Source organism: Sinohyriopsis cumingii, chromosome 6 (genome assembly GCF_028554795.1).
Source record: "Sinohyriopsis cumingii isolate HCF-2022 chromosome 6, ASM2855479v2, whole genome shotgun sequence".
Taxonomy (NCBI): Eukaryota; Metazoa; Mollusca; class Bivalvia; order Unionida; family Unionidae; genus Sinohyriopsis; species Sinohyriopsis cumingii.
Window position 1 is genome coordinate 75,767,429 of NC_142966.1, and position 22,141 is coordinate 75,789,569.

The window sequence follows — 22,141 nt, forward strand, 5'->3', positions numbered from 1 at the left end:
CGAAGTAAATTTAATCCTGACAATCAAAAAGCAAGTTGTTCAAACTATTTCTGTGCATCCGAAACGTCACTATAATAAAATGCGTTTCATATGAGTTTATCAGATTTGTTCTTGAAAGTCTGTGGATAATTTACCTATAAATTTCAATCATTTAATTAATTTTATTTCTGAAATATTTCTCAGATATACCGAAAGGCTACTTTTATGATTTCCCTAATGAGCCTTGAAGTGGTGGGATGTGCTATACAACTGCAAACGTCTACTATAATTGGTACTCTATATTAACTTGGCAAACAACGCTATTTGGTTTTCTAAGCTTTAATTGTTGATTTTCTACACTGTCAATTGTCGCATCCCCCGTACATTAAAACTCTGCATGTATTATTAGTATAAATATTTCAGTCGAATATATTTATGGTTGTGATCGATATTGTGGAACAAAGTTCTATGTAAGGGATCAACACATTACTGACCGAAAAGAAATTCCATGAATCCAATATAAGAATATTTATTCATTTTAACTGATCAATATTTTCAAATTGCGCCACAGTGAGACGCCGTTCTGAGAAAACACCATGTCGATACACCCTTCCTTTCTTGGTGGGGGGACCGCTCCGGTAGCCTAATGGTTAGAGCGTCCGCCTCGGATGCGGGAGATCCCATGAGACGCTGTTTTGAGAAAACACCATGTCGATGCGCCCTTCTATTTGGGGGTGAGGGTGGGGGCTGGCGGGACCGCTCCGTTGACCTAGTGGTTAGAGCGTCCACCTTGGATGCGAGAGGTCGTGGGTTCGATCCCCGACCGAGTCATACTAAAGACTTACAAAAGTGGTACTAACAGCTGCCTCGCTTAGCGCTCAGCATTAAGATTTTAGTGTTAGGACTGGTCAGCACGGTGTCAGAATAATGTGACTGGGTGGGACATCATGCGACATGATTTTCCAGTGCTAGGCATCACTATAAACTGTCACATTGCAGACATCGTAGCGATATGACTGAAAAATTGTTAAAGCTACTTTAAAAATCAAAATCACACACTCACACTATTTAGGGGTGGTGGCGTTAACAAGATTATTACAATTTCTGCTACACTGGCCATATTGGATTTCTGATTAGAACCCATTTTACAGATTCAACAAGACGTCATAATATGTCTAGTGAAAAATGGAGGCCATACTAGAACCAGATCGGCACCATTTTTAATATTTTGACCAACAAAATACACAAGAAGTCTTTTGGTGGAAATGTCACATTATCACAGTATAATGACTTTCCGTTTAGGAGGAGTAGCTGTAGCAGGATTTTCAAGATGGCTAGGCTGGTTTCCACAATGGCTGTCCAATCGGCACTATTTTTATTTAGGACTAACTGGATATCATAAATGTCCTTATAGGGAAACCCCATATCGATATCGCAGTTCCGTCCTTGAGGAGTAATGATAACAATAATTATAAAGATGGCTGCAATTTCTGTTAGAATTCCATGTTGTTTTGATCATCGATTTAGAAGGAGTAGGGATCTTAAGGTTGCCAAGGGGGCCCGTGTGGTGGCCATATTGGATGTCTGTATTCTCGCATTTCTTTCAGAACTAATTTAATTTTGGGATGAATGTTGCCTTGTAAACTTTTCGTGACAATCCTCGAAGTAGTTTAATACGAGTAGCGAGAACAAACGTGTGTTCGAGCACCGACTGACGGCCAAAGAACAAATGATGACGGTTAAGAGGGCGACTCACCTTTGCGTGTTGAGAGTGTAAATGTATTGGAATAATTTAAAAAAGATCGTTTAATACATACTGTGTGACACTCATGTGATGTTCTTAATTTGTTCATCATGTGAGGTGCGTAGGCTGGTCACGTATGTAATTGTGTCATCCACTGACTAGTAAAAGCTATTTAAATGCTTTCTGTTGTTATCTGATTCAGTCGGAACTTTGCTTTTCATTCTTTTGGGACTGGGTAAGTTGAATGTTTTGAATGATATTTACAAATGAAAGACAGTGTTATGTCTATCAAAGTGCTTGCTATTGCATGAGATATACGATATTTGAATATTTGTTTATAACCACAGACCATTAAAATGTTGTGCCAGCATTCATATGTTTGAAGATGATGATTGATTTGGAGGATCCTCAAATGCATTTCATGATTTATTGTTAAAACATTGTCTAGTTACATCTCCAGCTACAAACTAATTAGTCATTTGTTTTTATGCATTGTTCTTATTCTTCAAGCTAGTAATATTGGTTTACTTTAACATCAGGTGGATTTTTTTTATTGGCATTGAGAATTTAGTAGGACAAAGAACCCATTGGTGTCTTGTGTTGCATAATTGTTTTCAACCCCTAAATGTTCATCTTATTTACACAGTAACAACAAGAAACTAGCTGCGTTATATGGAAATAAATTGCACCCAGTCTGCTGTATCAGAATTGAGTAACGTGGGCAACTTGTAATAAATATGAAAATGTTGGGAAACCTTGTTGGATGTAACACTTATTTATGACATTGGCTTCCGTATTGTAAATTGTCCAGAAACTGACTTGTAGATATAGCTTTAGTCTGCACTCGGATTTGATGAGAAGTTGCCTTTGACGGTGTATACAGTAGTTGTATAAATATCATTATGATAGTTGTGAGAGTTAATGATATATATTATTTCATATGCAGCTTTTGTTACAAACATGTAAGTAGATGAGGTTCTCTGAGACACAGAAATCTGCATAAAAGTATGCCATATTTTGATTTTGGATCCATGAAAAATCCAACTGCCAAGTCATACAAGTTATGGAATTGGCACCCTTCTCTTGGTTTTGACCCATTTATAGAGAGTAAGTATCAGTCATATAGTGTGTTGACTATCAAACAGCAGTCTAGTGATTGTAAAGGATGAAGGTAAAGATGAATAGGTTAGATCTTAGCAGACAAGGAAGTTAAGACACATGCTAATTGATTGCTGGCACATATTGTTTTGAGCAAAAGACATATGCAAAAGACATTAAACACCTAACTTGAGTAAGCTTAACCTATCCGTGGTGTTTGGAACAGTTGCATTTTATCATTGACCATATTAAGAAAAATAGTACCAGTTGTCAATATTATACAAATGCCCATGTTAATTGTCATAAATCTTCATGAAAATCAGATATTTTTTCAAACTAAAGTGAAATCTTTTAGTGGAATCCTTCTAGCTGTTACATCACAAGATAGTTATCACTGTTCTTAGTTGCCTAGTTTTTCATTCTATACAGTAGTACACAATTTGGTACAGTTAATGAGCATTAGCAGTCTGATGACTTCTGTCTTAGTGGACCAACAATACACTCATAATTTTCTGAATTATTGCAAGGGAAATAAATGCATTATCATTGGGTCTCGTATTTTCAGAGCTGGGACTCTTTATTTGTTTCAAGGAGGGAGTCATAAACTTTAGATTTTATACTCTGTTGAGAACCCTGGTGCTGCAAATAGACTTTATGCATTCCACTGTATACAAAATTTATTTTAGTTTCTGATGCAACAATCGGGCATTTTTTGAAATGTCACTTTTGGATACAGTTTGACATGAAAATTTGGACAAGTGTTTGAACAATGACTGCTAAATTAATTGTTACGTTTGTTCTATGTGGTACCGAGTACATGGAAAGTGAGCATAATTTGTTGTTTTTTGTCAAGATGGTAAAAGACTTTTGGTAAAAGGTATAGTTCATTTGCTATTCTCAAGTACAATAGGCAAAAAACTTAAAATATTATGTTTTTGTATTTTCAGAGTCTTGGAATTGAAAACCATAATGATGTATGCAAGTATTCTGACATTTGTTGTGGCAGCATATTTGGTGGCAGCAGCACCAGGAGATCTCAGTTATGTACATTTGTTTTTAGAAACTGAGCCAGCCAATGAAATCCATGTACAGATAATTGTAGAGTCATGGGAGCTGTTCAAGACAAAATACAGTAAGTCAAATTTGCTTTAAGTTTTGGCTAGGAAATATTTGATAACCTTTGTCTGTCCATTGCTGTAACATCAACAGCCCAATGCCTGGTCCCCCTCTAATTTCATATTGGGACCCTCCTGTATTCTAAGTGGGGTGCCTGTCAGGCTTGTCAGTGTATAAAACGTTATTTGACTTTGAAAACTTTGATCACACTGAAATCCAGGATGTATTTTCAAGATGTTGACATACCTGCCCTAACCTTGTGCAATCTTATTGAAATTAGATCTTCATTGTCCTACATGAAGTGCAGATACGATTTTAATCAGATTGTAACATAGCGTATCATGATATAAAATTAATTTTGTATTCTCAAACCTCCTGACAGGATCATGTTTAAAAAACAGTTTTCAGTAATATTTGAATATAGAAAGAAAAATAAACCCCACCTCTTGAGTGTATGCCTATTACATTAGCATGCATAAATGGTAAATAGTCGTGATTGGAGCTGATGTAAAACTATCATTTGGGCAGTTTAAATAGCAACAATGAAAAGGCATAGAGGTCAGATATAAAGCACAGTTTTGCATATTACTGAACTGGCTGACAATAGCTGGTGAGATGTGTTTGGAGACTCTAGTGGATGATCGCATTCGGTTAATTTGCATAGGCAAGATCTCAGAGTGGAATAGGAGCACCACGCTGAATTGAACGGTCAGATGTGTTCTCTTTATTATTATCTTGTTAAAATACTAACCATTCATTGACCTATGTTTGTCATGTTGATTATAGCCCTAACAATGACTGCAAGACAATAATAACCGCACGCTTGTTTGCACAGTTTATATGTGTTGATAAAGTATTGACACCTGTACTGTACATAGGCATTTGTGACTGCTGTATTACCTGTAAAGCCTCATTAAAGTTGAAAATATTATCCCCGACTTACCCAGTCAATAGATCAGGCCCAAATGTGATGTGTATTCTTTTTTCTAAAAAGATGAGAATACTTTATTCTCAGACTGCATCACAGTTTTGACAAGAGTGACTTGGAGGATCCATTGAAATTTGATCTCTAGTATTAGTCCATATCTATTGAATGTATTGAGGAGACCAATGACACTTGCATTACCTTAGAACCCTACGAAATTTATATTTGAAGTGTAGTAATTGCTACAATGTGTGACAAATAATATTCAAAAAGTGGAAATTTTGGGGATACTTTACCTGAAGTCAGTGGTTGTGGAATTTGAGTCAGCACTTGTGTATTTCGTAAATGTCACCTGCCCTGCGCCTTTGTCAATTTTTTTTTTTTGATCACTGTCTGCCTGTAACTTGACTCTCTTGTAAAGATGCTAGGAGGTTGTCAAGCTAAAATTCACCAGACATGGTGCATATTATGTTAATATGTGAAAACAAGTTATAACTTACAGAGGTCAGGGACCACAGTGTGTGGCCGTGTCAAACAATAAATACATTATCAAGAAAGGTCAGTTAACTGAAGAAAATGTTCGGTTGACATCCTTCAGGTTATATGTAAAGAGTTGGGATCGCATTCAATGCATGTGTTTAATTGATAGTTTGTAGTGTAATTTAATGCATACCACTGTACATTACGTTACAGTGTAAAGCAGTGATTACATATTTAATATGTGTGTGTGTGTGTGTGTGTGTGTGATTTGGGATTTTATCATAGCTTTAACAATTTTTCAATCATATCGCTATGATATTTGCAGTGTGGCAGTTTATTGTGTCCATTCTCAGAGGGAGAATATAATTGACTATCCATCATGTATCAGTGACAGATCAGTGAGGGAAACAATTTTCTGTGAGTGATTTAATTGTATCATTGTCACACAATGTCTCATGATCCAATTGGGAAGTAATCACTTAATCGCTTAACCGACTCCAAGTGAGAGAGTTGGTGAGAGGAAATATCCTTTAATTGATTTGCTTTTGAAGGGTCTGTAATCTATACCACCAATGCTCGCTACATGTAGTGTAGGGTAAATCTGCATACTTTACAAAAAAGCCACTGGACGTGTAGAACCCATCCAGTTGGAATGACAACAATGCACAGCTCTAAGACATCATGTTCTTTTCACTTTACCATTTTGACTTGCAATTAAGACATTATTTGGCGATTCCATTCACTCTGGTGAAATTAATACACATATATTTATGGCAGTGCAGACCGTACCAAAATCATGAAAATGTTTTTAAATTAATACAGATATCACAACCAGTGATGGTCCGAACTTCATATTGGATATAGATCACAAAGGCGTAACAAATCATTGGTTGCTCATGTAGAGGTTGTTGGTTGTGTTTACCAACAGAAAGTTGAATTGCTTTGTCAGTATTCTGCTATATACTGTCAGACGTTTTGTCCGTTTTTTGTATGCAAATTTTGTCCATTAGTTACATAGATGTATATCTTACTCCATCAAAAGTGAACTTGAGCATCAGAAAATATGAATGCTATAATGTTTCTTAGCATTAACCAGTTTTACTTTTTCAGTGTTTGACATGTCAGCATTGTTAGGCAATCTTCAGAATTGAAATATTAAAATTCTGTTTGTTATAATTCTACACATTCACAAACTGAAGTCTGAAAAAGATCCTAAGTTTGAAGTTTGCTGGCACAAGATCCTGTTATTGTTGTTCTTCATATTTTCATGGGTTTCTCCAGAAGATTTATTATGGTTAGTTTGTTGTAAATAAAGATTGCGCCAATATGACTTCAAATATTGACACCATGATGGCCATCTTGTAAATCCTCTTGTTTGATCTCCTCCATCATGGAAAGTTGTATTGACATGGGGTTTCACCAAAAGACTCCTTGCAATGTCTGGTTACTTTGAAAGGAAATGTTGCCATTCTGACTTCAAATATAATCACTGTCATCCATCTTGAAAATCTTGTTAGTCCCACTTATCCTAAACAGAAATTTTTATTGACATGGGGTCTGCATCAGAAGACTTCTTATGGTGTTTACATGGTTCTAAACGAAATTAGCGCTGATCTGACCTACTTGGCAGCCATCTTGGTCATATTGTCAAAGTGTTTACACCAAAGCACTCGTTATGGTATCCGGTTTGTCCTTAATACAGATAGCGCCAGCTTGGCATCCAATATAACCACCATAGCATCCATCATGAAAATATTGTTTTTGCCATTCCTACTGAATGGAAAGTCATAACAACATGGAGTTTTCACCAGAAGACTTATTAAGATGTCTGTGTTGTCCAAAATGAAAATGGTGCCAGTCTTACATCGAAATACGACTGAAACAATGGCCAGCTTGAAAATCCTATCACTACCTTTTGAACTGCCTAAATGAAAAGGGTGCCAGACTTGTATCTAGTATGACTAATACAACAGCCATCTTGAAAATCCTATCACAAGTCCTTTTGAATCGCTATCACTACTCCTTTTGAATGGCTATCATTAATCCTTTTGAATGGCCTAAATGAAAAGGGTGGCAGACTTGTATCTAGTATGACTAATACAACAGCCATCATTGTATTGAGAGGTGAATATGAAGGGGGCATAGCATTGAGCAAGTAAAAACAACAGAACACACGGAGGGGTGTTTGTCGCTAAAATTAGAAATTCAGCGTGATTTTAAAATATTTCTTACTTGGACAGAGCCTATTTATAGGCTATGGGTACTAGGAAATCTCTCCTTTTCTTAGATCTGTAGATTTTAGTATTGGTTTATTCTACCTTTTCAGACAAACAGTATGAGAGCACAGAAGAGGAAGCCTACAGGCGCTCTATATTTACTGAGAACATGAAGAAAATTGAGATCCACAACCAGAAATACAAGAAAGGAGAGAAAAGTTACTGGATGGGAGTGAACAACTTTTCAGATCTGGTAAGGTATTTTCTGATGATGCAGTATAATGTAAGATTTGTTAGAAATTTTTTTTTACCTAGGCCAGTTAACCTGCAGCTTGGCCTTGCATCCTGTATTCCAACAAAACATCTGTTTTATGGATTATTTGTAGGCCCTATTTGCGAACTTATTTAGTGAAGCTCACTGTGTGGATTTAATAAGATCTGGAAAATGTTCTGTATGCAAGGAAGTTGAAAATTGTAATTAATTGATCAGGGCTTTTTAGGACTGAATTTGTTGACATTCAAGAGGCTGTCAATAAACCTTAACTTCTGTCACAGTAAAACATGTGCTTCCTCTCTTAGTTGATTGTTTAAGAAACATAATTGACTTCAGGAATATTCCTTTCCATCAATTTTTTATAGAAATTATGCACTTTGACTTGGTTATTGTAAAATCAGCGTATAAGTTAGTTTCTGTGAGTGAATGAAAATTATTTTTTATGCTTGTTTTGCTATTATCGGTCTATTCAGTAAGCTTGGAATCAGTCTAAAATCAGCTGTGGTGATATTTTGTCTTTATGGGGTTTTTAATGGATGCTATGGAGTGAACTTTCTAGGGCAAAAAGCGAAAAATAAAGGTCACTGTTTTATAAGGGAACATCCACAGATGAACCCTTTTGGAGGATTTTACCAACTTGAAAGGCAGTATATGCCATACCTACTGAGCTGATAGTGGAAATGACTGAAATATAGCACACACTATCAGAAGACCCCCATCAAACACACCCCCACATCTTGTAAGGCTGATCACATGAATGTCATGCTTCAACCAGCATCATAGGTTGCTCACCAGCAGTTTGCTCAATCCAGGTATGAAGATAATGGCTAAGTATCAGGGTAATTATGCTCGATTATCTTATCCAGGAAGTTGTAAGAAAATGTATCACTGAGTGATGCAGCTTGGAATCAGGTACATAATTTTTATTTAACATAACGTCTTTTAGAGGTTAGCTGAAAACAAAATATCATAAAAGAATATTGGAGGATTCAAAAGCATAGTGGCCGAAATAGCAAATCCGGACAGTGATAGTAAATAGGCCTGGATAGAACACTAGACCAAATGTTGACTAAGCGGAGGAAAATTAATAACCTTCAACTACACCATATGACCACTCCAGTGGCCTAGTGGTTAGAGCCTCCGCCTCAGATGTGGGAGGTCGTGGGTTCGAACCCTGGCCGAGTCATACAAAAGACTTATAAAAATGGTCCTTACAGTTGTCTCGCTAGGCACTCAGCATTAAGAGGTTGTCAGGATAATGTGACTGGCTATAACGTCATGTGTCTGCAGCATGATGCCCCAGTGCTAGACATCACTATAAATGGCCACACTGCAGACATTGTAATGATAGGATTGATTTATTTTTTAAAGCTACAATAAAAATATAAATCATACACACACTATACAAAATAGGTCACTGAATGTTTTTGTACTTGCTTCTCAGCAATACCTTTTTCAGATATAATGAATTGAATTGAAACGTTTTAGCTACCCAAGTTTCGGGATACCTATGCATACTTCTTAAAATTGTCCTGTCTCCATAGAATGTAAAATAAAATTGGTGATCAGATTTTATTTGGACATTTAACAGTTCACAGAAAACATCTTATTGGAAATTCAGTTATTAAGGCACAATATCCTATCTTAAAAACTGCAGGACAAGGATGCCTCGCTAACAGATAGATTTTAGAACCAAACTTTGAAAAGTTAGATGCTGGCAATCTCACAACTCAGAGCTATGCTATACGTTCATCTAATGTTTATGAATGGCATTCTCTTTTTCAGAAAGCAGAAGAGTTCAATGCACTGCATAGTGGATGTGTAAAGATGAGAGTCAATCTAACAGATACTACCTGCAGTACATTCCTACCCCCACATAATGTGATGCTGCCTGATAAAGTCGACTGGAGAGAGAAGGGATATGTAACACCTGTTAAGGACCAGGTATGCTGGGACTGTTGTTGTTATTCTTGGTTTACTGTGTGAAAACATTTGCTGGAGTGCAGAACAGAACAAAAAGTTAGTTCACTCATGATGACATCCAAGGACATGTAATTGCTGCAAGTTCAAGGGTTCAGAGTTTGGATTACATGTACACTGCCATTATTAGGGACATGAAAAAGTTTTAGAACCACTTACCTGCCAAGCAAAATGCGTTTTACATGGGTCAGGCATCATGAAAGTATACATTAACGCGTTATAACCACCTTGTTAATTTAAGAATAGCAAGTCTTTTGTTGTCTCACGTGTAGGACACATAGCATAGATTAGCATCGCTGTTCCTAAAAGTAATGTTTGAATAATCATCCTCATTAACTTTTAACTTTAAAGATAGAGTGAATTTAAGAACAAAGTGAGAATTAAATAAACTGTAATGTTCTTGCCGAAATGTGGAGGGGAAACGGACATCTGAAGGTCCACCACTTTGATCAGTTTTACGCCTAATTATTTTGAAAAAGTTATAAATATGTTTAGTATCATTTGTACACAAGTCTGACTTGTTGGTTTTGAAACCCTGATTTTAAAAGTTAAGAGATTATTTATTTAAAGAAAGATTTTAATTTAGCATCAGTCTAAATTGAGATGTCATTGAAGAAAGTAGCTCTGTATTGTGGTCTATTTGGTGGGCTGACTTTGGTAACTCCCCAGCACAGTGAATGACATGATAAAGTATTTTGCTTGTGCCAAGTGACTGTAAGTAGGCTAATTAGTCAACATTAATAGGAAAAAATAAACTAATGGATAATGTTTTGTACACCATGTTTAATATGGATAGATAATTAAACTTCATTTACTCAACCAGTCACATTCTCACCCTTTCTAGCTAAACCAGAACATTAACAAATGCTGCCTCTAAGGAGTGTTACTGTCTTCTTGTGATGGAATTTAAGACATTCTTATTTGACTAGTGTTAGAACTGAGGTTGGGATTAAAGTTCTTGCAGCTATGAAACATGCAGAGTAAAGTCCTAGTTGAAAGTTTGTGGCATGTACAAGATTCTCACAATAAAATGTTTTAAAAACAATTTTGTGAAATCCTAGAATGTGAGTTAGACACTAGTTGAATATATTTATAAAAAAAATTTCTTCCCAGTTAAGCTTGCACACTTCATACTTTGTTCCTTATAGATTGACTATTAAATGTAAAAGTCAATCATTGGAACTTCATTGGTGTCTCTTTGACATCTTCATGTTAATATGTTTAGATACAGTGAATCAGACATTCATAAATCCCAATTTTTTTAAAGCTAATAATATTCCAAAAGTGTAAAATATGAGTTATATAACAAGTATAAAACCATGTTTATATTTTGTTACCATTGGTGGTGCGGAGGAGAATTCACTTGATTTGACTTGAGAATGCATCTGAGCATGACAGCCTAGACATCTTTCTGCCATATCGGACACTTTTTGTTTACCAACTTGTAAATAAACGTGTGTGCAGTTTTATATATATTTCACATTGAAAAGAAGCCAATCATGCCCAGGTCTGATAAATTACAGTTTGAAATAAATCGGGGTTCTCAGCCTGTTGTTAATATTTACTATCTTTTCCTTTTCAGGGTCAGTGTGGCTCATGCTGGTCATTCAGCACAGTAAGTATTTTTACAATATATTTTGCAGTTCTGGATTCCTACATCAGAAACGAGATAGTTTCCATTTCCTGAAGTTGTTTCACTTTTACTATGCACAACAATTGATTAAATTTCCAGGTTTTTAGACTCCTCAGATTGTGATTATTTTGTCCAAAAATCCGTTATTCAGAATATCAGTTTCAATCAATGAGGATGTTTTTGGTCCATATGAACAATCAGTTTAAACAAATGACATGTAAATGATTGGTGATTTACAGCATAGGCATTTTGCAGTGTTTTTGACTCGTATCAGTCAGCCATTTGAGTTATTTTCCCAGCCAACCTGCCATATATTATGGGGTAGTAAGTCAAGTCTAGACTTTAAGCCACTGAGGATATGAAATGAGAACAAGGACAAGCAAGTTTCAAAGACTTTGACATTAAAAAGAACATTATATGTGGGAGAGGGGATTTAATGATATTCTTTTCTTGACAAATGTCTGAATTATAGGACAAAACTAAAGGGTTTAAATTGCTTTGCTCTTCTCTTTCTCAGACAGGTTCACTGGAGGGTCAGAACTTCCACAAGACCGGTAAGCTGATCAGTCTTAGTGAACAGCAGCTGGTCGATTGCTCTGGTGACTTCGGAACTCATGGCTGTAGTGGCGGTTGGATGGACCAGGCCTTTGAGTACATCAAGAAGTATGGTATAGAGACAGAGGAGGCATACCCATACAAAGCCAAGGTATAAATATATATTTAATTGTCTTGCCTTCACTAGGAAATGGCTGAACATATGTATCACAACATATGATCAGCTATCATGCAGCATAACATTCTGTGTGAAAGATTTATTATAGGTATCTCCAGGAAGATTATGTGGTAGTACATGTTGCAGATGAGACAGCGATTTATGTATTGCATGTGAATCCATATTATTCCTGAGTCCAAGCAATATCTCTTAATTCCACTCAAGAACACTTTTCACCAGCAAGACTGCAAAATGGTAAAAACTCTGTGAGCACTGTGTCCTGTGGTACCTGTCTGAAATTGTGTTAGGGCTGTTCCAATAAAACATGTTTTGGACACATGGAAGGGACTTATATTGTGGAGTAGTCTTCCAATGATGCAATGTCAAATTTCCTTTGGATTGTCATATTGAACTGATTGATTAATCTGACTACCTTGTTTGAGCCTTCTCTGGATACCATGTGTGATCAAATGGAACAGCACTTTATCTTTTTAATATACACACCCAGTGTGAACAGCAGGTTAAGGTCCAGTACTCCATTGGAAATATGAATAGAGTGTTCAACAGTGATCATGATCCATGCTTATATTGTACAACAATACCAGAGCTCATAGTAGTATACACGTATACAAAAGCAATTGAACATGTATGGTGTTTAGTGCTTATTTTATTTTCGAAATCATTAATAACATGTACAACAATGACCCTGATCAGCTGTTACATAATGCAACAGCAGATCTGGATCTACCCTGCTAATGTTGGGATATATGTTTCGCAATTAATCTGTTTTGTTTTTAGAATTGCAACAATTTTTTTGTGCAAAACTGCTTAATTTGGCAGACATCTTGATATGGTGGCCATCTTGAAAATCTTGTTATTGCTTCTTCTTAATGGTTTACCCGGTGAATATAGGTTCTCACTACAAGACTTCTAATGATCTCTGAATGGACTTAAATGAAAACGGTGCAGATTTTACATCCAGCTTGGAAATCTTGTTATTGCTGAAGAATTCTTGGCTATGAAAACAAAGAAACAGTCCCATCTTTGTTTTCCTGGAAGTTATTTTTTGCCAGTAAAGTGCTAGTCCTTTGAGGAAATTTCACGCAGTCAAGTTTGAAATGTAACTCATCACACCAGTGAAGATTTGAAATGACAAATCTTTGATATCTTTACCATCAATGATTTTTTAATATTTAAAACAGGATCAAAAATGCAAGTATAGTTCCTCCAAGGTAGTCGCAAAGGACACTGGCTGTGTGGATATCGAGAGTGGCAGTGAATCAGCCTTGCAGCAAGCTGTTGCTACCATTGGTCCAATTTCCGTAGCTATTGATGCCAGTCACAGTTCATTCCAGTCATATTCAGGAGGTAATGACAAAACCTCCCATTTTTTCTTCACCTTAGGAAGCTATTTGGATCATTTATAAACCAGCCTCTGTAAGGAACGTGCTTTACAGTGTTTTCTTTAGTTTTTCCAAGATAAATGGTCCCTTAAGATCCCCTTTTGTCAAGTTTAAAGACCAAAATAAGTATAGTAGCAGTGTCCTATTTTGCCTTAGCTTTAGACCTAAAGAGCTGATGGGATGGTATATTGTCCATCATCTGTCCATTAGCCCAATTTTATTATCACTACTTCTCCAAACTACTTGGAGAATCTTGTCTGGTTTTAATGGCTCATCATGAAACCTTGTACATGTGTTGGCAGTCATATGAAGATGTCTGCCATCAAGAAACCGCTATGCTTCCTCGATGTGTTGTTGCATATATTACCATATTTGACCTGCAGCTGAATTATATATAAGAATCTTCTGAATGAAACTTGATTGCAGTTTTTCGTTCTACTGGTCATGAACTTCAAGAGCTTATGGGATGGCCTGTTGTTTGTCAACGTGTCCAGTAGAACAAGTTTATTATTCCTATCCCTAAACTTTTTGGAGGATTGCCATGAAACTTGACACAGATTGATGTCTAGAAGGTCCTAAATGAACAAAGTGCTACTCAGACATTCAGTATGTTCACTGCAGCTGCCATCTTGAAAATCATACCACTGCTCCTTCTGAGTAGATGGTTGTGTGAATGGGGATTTCACTAAAACATGTCTTATAATGTCTGGTTGATACTACATGAACATGGTGCTGGTCTGATGTCTACTATAGTTATATGGCATCCGTCATGTTCCTGAGTGGAAAGTCATATATAGTAATATATGTATATATATAGACAGAGAGAGAGAGAGAGAGAGAGAGAGAGAGAGAGGGAGAGAGACAGAGACAGAAAGAGAGAGAGACAGAGATGAGAGAGAGAGAGAGTGAGTTTTCACCAGACAACATCTTATGGTGTCAAGATTGTCCTAAATTCAAATGGTTTTGCTGTCATGTTGAAAGTGTTATCACTACTCCAGAAGAATGGATTGTCATATCAACACAGGGTTTTCAGTAAAAGACTTGTTATGATGTCTGGTTGGTCCTAAATGAAAATTATGCTGATCTGACATCATTATGGCTGGCATGGCAGCCATCTTGATAATAATGTTATCTCTGCTTCTCCCAAATGGACCATTCCAGTTGCCAAAGTGGTTAGAGTGTCCATCTCAGATGCAGGAGGTTGTGGGCTCGCTTGTTTGGTGCTCAGCATTAAAAGTTTAGTGTTAGTACTGGTCGGCATGATGTCAGGATAATGTGATTGGGTGGAACATAATGCTACATGCCAGCAGCATGATACCCCAGTACTAGACATCACTATAAACTGCCACATGGCAGACATAGTAGTGATATGACTGGAAAATTGGTAAAGGTACATTAAAAATCCAAATAACACACATACACACATTCTCTCTCTCTCTTCCAAATGGAAAGTTATATTGGTGTGGGGCTTTCACCAGAAGACATATTATGATATCAGGTTGGTCCTTAATGTGGCTGCCACAATGAACGAATTGATAATCTGGTCCCTAATTCTTATGAATGGTTCTGTCATATCAAGAAGGATTTTTACCAAATGGACATTAACTCATAAAATTATTTCTGCTGTAACAATCCAGACTGGAAATCAAAAAATTCCAGGTTGATCCAATACCTTCTGTCTTAAACAAGAAAAAACACATAGGTGTTTTATTTTACATTTTAGGAGTGTATGAGGAGGATGAATGCAGCAGTACAGACTTGGACCATGGTGTCCTAGCTGTGGGATATGGCACAGAGGATGGTAAAGATTACTGGCTTGTGAAAAATAGGTATGAATATGATGTACAGTGTAGTTTATGTTATCCAAATGTTTATTATCAGTTATCCAAATGTTTGGTATGTCCAATGCCAGCACCACATTCAACAAAGGTTTGTTACATTCAATACCAGCACAATATCCACTGATATTTGGTACATACAATACCATCAACACATCCTACAATATTTGGTACATCCAATACCAGCACCACATCCCAAATGAGTTTGGTTCATCCAGATCTAGCACCATATCCTACAAATGTTTGGTATAATACCGCAAACATTTCTGTATTACTCAAACTTTTCCTGGAAGAGACATGCACACAAGTAAATACATATCTTGTTTTGAGCTAGTGTAAACAAGATTTATGACATAGGAATATACACTTTATCAAACCAGTTCTTTCAGCTGTCTTCGAACAAAACAAAAATGTAGTTTTGTATTATTAATATTTTAACACTTTCCAGATCATTTTAACTGTTAAGTGTCGGTTTAATTCAAAACAAATTTATACCAGTTTGATTTGGTTCATCTAAGAATATTGACACATGGTCCCAAGTGTAGGCAGGTGGTCAGTAATTCAGGGGTGGGTGGAATGGGAGCTGTCATGATGCTTATCAGCATTATTTCTGAAATCATTACGAAGCACATGTGGGGAAAAAGACATTTATCCAGTCTGCTTAAGCTGGGTTACAGCTGTGCATTTTAAGGCATTTTTACAGTACTTAAAATATTAGATTGGAATCACTAAACTCTTTATCTGAAATGCAGAGAAGGCAACAATTTCAGATTTTGCAGAATTATGAAGTTTTTGCGAAAATTCTTCATTTTGCCAAAAGCCTTACAAATAAAAATTATTTAGGAATTTTTTTTAGCAGCAGTTTTATATGTAGCATCAGTGTGATACATGTATCTCATGTATAAATCAGAATATTCATTGCAAGAAAACGACTGTTAGTATGTAAAAATGGTGGCAGGATGAAAAGAAAAGGAAGATGCATATATCTTGTGGGGAAAACTAAAGTTTATTTTTTATTGTTTTGGTCAAATTCAGGGTTTGGGAATTAAAATACCAATACACTACGTTGATTGGACTTTATTCATACCCATCCCACCCTCCAACAACGTTTTGGGGAGTATACATGAATGGGTGGCTTTTCCATTTGTCTGTCATGCTTTTGATTAATTAATTTCTCCTGAATCATCAACATATCTTTTTGAGACTCTGCATAATTTTCTATCATGACCGGACGTTGTAAAAATGTTATTCCCATTTTTATTACAAACTGGGTCAGTCAATCCATCATACACTTGTTCAGCTATATCTTGTGAACCATTTGAGATATCTTCATAAAACATGGTATGTATTTGTATCATGAAAAAGAGTCTCAGACAAGAGTTTTCCTCATTTCTGAAAATTGTATATTTATATTTGGCATATCTTGATGATTTTGTAATAATGTCACAAGAAATTGTCAGAAATTATTTATTCACCTAACCTTTCATTCAAATATTTGAAGAAAAAAAGACTTGTACAGTAACGTAACCACTGTAATTTTTCTCATTTTGTTCCCTGCTTTTTCAAAGAAACGTGAAGCACACTAGTATCATAACTTGTCTCACTTTCCTTTCTGCTGCGTAACTATAATTTTTTAAAACTAAGAGATCAGTCTTGGTATATTTAGAAGGGTTAGTTTATCTTCATGGTCAAGGAAACAACTCAGTATGCTACTCCATAACTTTACAGCAGTTTGCGATCAGTGGATGAAACTTGGTATAAATGTGCATCATTGCTAGGTGTCACATACCACATTTTGGTGCTGTCTTAAAGGTCACAGGTCAGAAATTTAGGACTAGAAGATATGTCGTGTACCACATTGTGCATCATGTTTTCGGGGTTAAGGTCACATTGTGCAAGTCAAATTTGCACTTGTGCTTTCAGACTTAACAGCTTTGTTAAGATAAATGGACAAAGCATGGTATATTTGTTTATTGTCACTAGGATATGTTTGCATTGCTTGTTCAGGGTCAAGGGTCAAGGCCACACCCCAATATATTAAGGTTTCTTTTGTTTCTCCTTTATATGATTAAAGTTGTTTGAGGTACAGGGATTAACCATAGTGTGTTTATGCATTTCATTTTGTTGGCATCTCCTTCATCACAGTAAAAGAGTAAAAGTTTTATCTTCAAGGTCAGTTAATTTATTTTTTTAAACCCAACCTTTTCTGCACTTTTTCTCCTATGATGTTTAAGATACAACAATTAAAACATGTTTTCTTTTGATGTCTGCACTGTAACTCTATAGCACTTTCTTCAAGATCATAGATCTCACGGTTGTGAATTTTCATGGCTTCACTATATATAATAAGCAGGGAAGCAAATTCATCAATTTGTGTATTTTCTTTACAGCTGGGGTGAAAGCTGGGGAGACCATGGCTACATCAAGATGGCCAGAAATAAGCAAAATATGTGTGGTATAGCAACATCATCCAGCTATCCATTAGTGTAGAGGAAAGATGAGAGGTGAGTGTTAATTCATAGTGGGAGTGATGTACAACATTTCTCCTTCATTATAGCATAAATCACTACATGGTGGGTTTGAATGTAGCAATCACACCATAGATCCCATTTAGAACTTTAAGATAAACAAATGTCTGCTCTCCAGTATTTACAAACGTACAGATACATGTATCTTTTATTTTAAAAAGTTTATCATCAACAAATTATTTTTTACCTGTTAGTTGGCAACCTGTGTATAACAAGCTATTTTGATAGAACCCATCGATTTGGGGGTGGGGGCATGATGCTTTTCACTAGCAATGGAATCTTGAAAGAAAAAGATAATGTTGCATTTAATAATTTACATATATCATATTTAGGAGACCTGTTGTTTCAATTCTAGAATGGAAAATATGTTCTATAAAGTAAATTGCTTGAAGGTAAGAAATTATCACTGTCACTTTGACTTTCATTGGATACTACCAATGACATGACTAAGTATTGTTCACTTTGCTACACATTTAATGGATGGGATTACAGTACTTACATGCTGAACATTACAAACTGTTTAGATGCTAGTTGACATTCCTGATGCTGATGCTAAATAGGTGCTGTGCTTATGCTTTTAAATTTTGGTACGATTTATATGTTTTGAAGTGATTGTTCCAGCAATCATGTCATCTTTGTACTTTCACTCACAAACTAGGTCCGTTTTGGTAAATAAAACTTGGATTAATAACAAACAAACCTTGAAAATTTATGTGGTTAAATTTGTTGTTTTATTTATTCACTATTTTTTAACACAAACTGACCAACGAACCAGCCTGAGATACTTGGATGCTTTCATATCATTCATACATGTTACCATGACAATTTGTGCAATTGCCAGCATGGTATTGATAAGCTAGATTTTCAAAAGTTGGAGGTAAAATATTTAATAAGCGCAAACTTTTGGGAACTTAATTTACATGTTCACTATTTTAGAAGTTAATATCTATCAGATGGAGTAAACATTCTCATGGACTTTCCCATTAAGAATTACTGAAGGATTTGTATTAAGACATCTCTGTTTTGATATTTTTCAGATGAGAACAGTGTCACGTGTATCACTTGAAGATTTATACTATGGCCTAATTCCAAGAGCTACTACCGAAAGCTAAGATGAAGTTCCTTAAACATCGTTTGTTCCGGAAGCAAGCCCCTATGTTCAAGTGTAGATCCTGTATTTGTTTGGTGCATTTTTTGGATGAAAAACTGTTGAAGCTGCTGAGACGTTCTGAAAAATAAATGATCTTCATATTCAGACAACAAAGAACATCATTAAGGATGAGAATTATTGCATTAAAGATCTTGTTTCTAAAATTTCATTTATAATTAATAGATCTTACAATTAGGACCATTTTCGATGTGAATATTACCAATCTTTACTAGTTTTGGATGATCTTAAGATATTAAAAAATTTCACCATTATCAGAATATTGCATATTGGTTTATTTCATCGATAAACTGATAATATGGCACCATTTTTTGAAATTTCTGCATTTCTACAAGAGAGTTGTGTTTATATCTTAAACTTTGTGATGCCACATAATAAAGAATTATACTCTCAGCTTCTTTGCTAATATTTTCAAAACCTTTAATATTTTAATTTAAATAATGTTATACCTTTGTATGCATATAACTGAATATTTGATGTAAATTTTCTGTTTTGTGTATTTTGCAGAACATTCAGTTTAGGTTTCAGGGATGGTAATTTAACATGAATTCTCTAAATTAAATGTTTCTTCATACCTGTGGACTCGCACAGTTGATCTCCTTTTATATAGGACTCATCATCTGAATAAGTACATCCATGGATATGTGTTGTGTTCGTCTTTGAATTGTTTCCTTATTAAAAGTTTTTTTTTATATATAGAACACCAAGTGATGCTTCCATATTATTCCAGTAATTAATTTGTGTCATTACAAGCCTTGATTTGCAAATAAATTGCCAGCCATCAAGAATTCCCATTGCCCATCGACTGGGACATTTTAATTTTTACATGAGGAAGAAATTATATTGATATGGCATATCCATTGGTAAAGATAAGATATAGAAGTACCATTTGGGCAACATATCTCATAGTTCATAATCATAGGACTAAAACATGCAATAGATTTTATGTGTTGTGTTTTACTTGAGGTGAAAATTAATATGGTAATCTTAACAGAACATGTTTATTGTTAAGATGCGTATGAACGAAGGTAATAGTCTAATATTTCTTTGTCCATGGAGAAGTAAACTTTATGAGAAAAGATTTTCAAGACCCGAAAAGATAGCAGGAATTGGCACTGATTTGTGGACTGTAGTAAATGCTGCCACATAAACAATTAGAAGTAGTGTATCTGTCATTTTGTCATATTATATAGAGTTCATAAAGTATGTCTTTTTTATATAAACAGATGAAATACTCCATATTCTAGTCTGCTGGTTGTAGCAAAGTTATCTTTTTAAGTGCAGTTATTTTCTCCTTTAGAAACATTTTGTATATGTAGAATTATATAGCTCTGAATTTTGTGAATCTCCTGTGTAGATGTAAAAAAACTGGATATGTAATGCGTGTTTGTATGTGTGAGATTCCCAATGTAAAATTATTTAAAGCTGTTTTAGTTCACAATTAAGGATAAATTATATTTTATGAGTTTTGAGCTGTGATGAACCAAATTAAAATTTTTACTTAATTTCACATTACTTTTGTTTTCTTTCTCTCTATCCATCACCCAGTTGTATTTATGTGTTCCTGTAACAATTGACCATATGATGGACTTTAAGAAGGTGCAAGATGTTGGAGTTTGTAAACAAAACTTAGAGATTACCATGATGGAAATAATGTGTGATTCTGTAAGCAGATACCTTGAGAATGGCCCAATACCTTGTTAGGTTCTGATGACTATGACCTGGCTTTGAAGAAACTGGTTACTTTTCATATCACTGACATACAGTGAAATGTAGATTGTGACAAACATCTATATGTCTCTCTTAACTATTTCATTACCGCATGATAAATCTAGTTCTCCATCTACCATTACCAAACTTTGTAAATATATTGTCTTGACTTTGCGGCAGGAATAAGTGCCTTGATATCTGGGTCTTATGGTTTTTGGTTACGGTCGCATAATTTCTGCATGACAACTTTGGTTTTACATCATTATTTAAGACCGGGACTGTAGATGGTTCACACTTTGAGGTCACCTATCTAAAAATGAGTTTTGCTCATTCAGTTTTTTATCTTGCACTTTCACCAAAGATTGTGGAAGGCTTGCACTTATGAAGCCTAATACAAATTGAGAGGTCGTGATTTCTGAAAGTTAAAGAAGAAAAATTGTTTATGTTCAGTAAATTGGTTTAGACTTTGTGCTGTGACCAAAGCTTGTGGATGGCTTGCATTTGAAGGAAAAGGCCATGCGATTTTAAAGTCAAATGTCAAGAGTTCCTGTGACTCATTGAATAATGGGTTGCACATGGAGCAAGAAATAAAATGGGAGTCGAAAGGTCATTTGTCAAAGTCTAGGAGAGACTGATACAAAAATAATGGTTTCTGCACAGCATGTTAAGTTTAAGACCAAGTGCCTATAAAAAAGGTGAAGGTCATTCAGAGCTTTTCGTTAGGAATCTCCAGAGTCATCCAATTCTTACTATTGCCTTCAAAGAGGACCATAGCCCATTTCATGCAGACTTCAATTTGCTCTGAACTTTGATCACGTGGCGGGTGGTCAGCTGACCGTAATAGCTACTCTAGAGGTGGTTGTCAAAATATGGCTAATGCTTTAGCATCAGCATCAATTTCTGTAACTACTTCAACATCGTTTATCAAGTTGAGAAATGCATATTCAACAGCGATGCTGCCGCAGATATGGACGAAATTTAATATTGGAACCATCCTGTCTTATTTTCTGGAAACTAGGACGGATTTGAAACCCATACGAGAGAGTAGCTTTGATCTGTTTACATCTGGACATGTACAGTGGACATGTACATGTAAGTAAGGAAACGGTGTCGAAGTAAATTTAATCCTGACAATCAAAGAGCAAGTTGTTCAAACTATTTCTGTGCATCCGAAACGTCACTATAATAAAATGCGTTTCATACGAGTTTATCAGATTTGTTTTTGAAAGTCTGTGGATAATTTACCTATAAATTTCAATCATTTAATTAATTTTATTTCTGAAATATTTCTAAACACCAATGGACGCCATTTTGTTATGTACATGTACCCACGAACG

The 22,141-nt window shown here is 35.5% G+C and overlaps 1 protein-coding gene across 1 annotated transcript in view; it reads left to right on the plus strand.

Moving 5' to 3' along the window:
- The window catches only part of LOC149797235 (uncharacterized), a 66,458-nt gene extending 45,854 nt beyond the window's left edge, over positions 1 to 20,604 (plus strand). Inside the window, exons 10-19 of the mRNA XM_089960734.1 lie at positions 1,926 to 1,958; positions 3,769 to 3,953; positions 7,669 to 7,811; positions 9,618 to 9,776; positions 11,395 to 11,427; positions 11,963 to 12,151; positions 13,360 to 13,525; positions 15,284 to 15,389; positions 17,789 to 17,902; positions 18,964 to 20,604. Coding sequence (XP_089816860.1) covers positions 1,926 to 1,958; positions 3,769 to 3,953; positions 7,669 to 7,811; positions 9,618 to 9,776; positions 11,395 to 11,427; positions 11,963 to 12,151; positions 13,360 to 13,525; positions 15,284 to 15,389; positions 17,789 to 17,888 — 1,114 coding nt within the window. The 3' untranslated portion in view covers positions 17,889 to 17,902; positions 18,964 to 20,604. The remainder of the gene's footprint in view (positions 1 to 1,925; positions 1,959 to 3,768; positions 3,954 to 7,668; positions 7,812 to 9,617; positions 9,777 to 11,394; positions 11,428 to 11,962; positions 12,152 to 13,359; positions 13,526 to 15,283; positions 15,390 to 17,788; positions 17,903 to 18,963) is intronic.
- Positions 20,605 to 22,141: the final 1,537 nt, after the last annotated feature.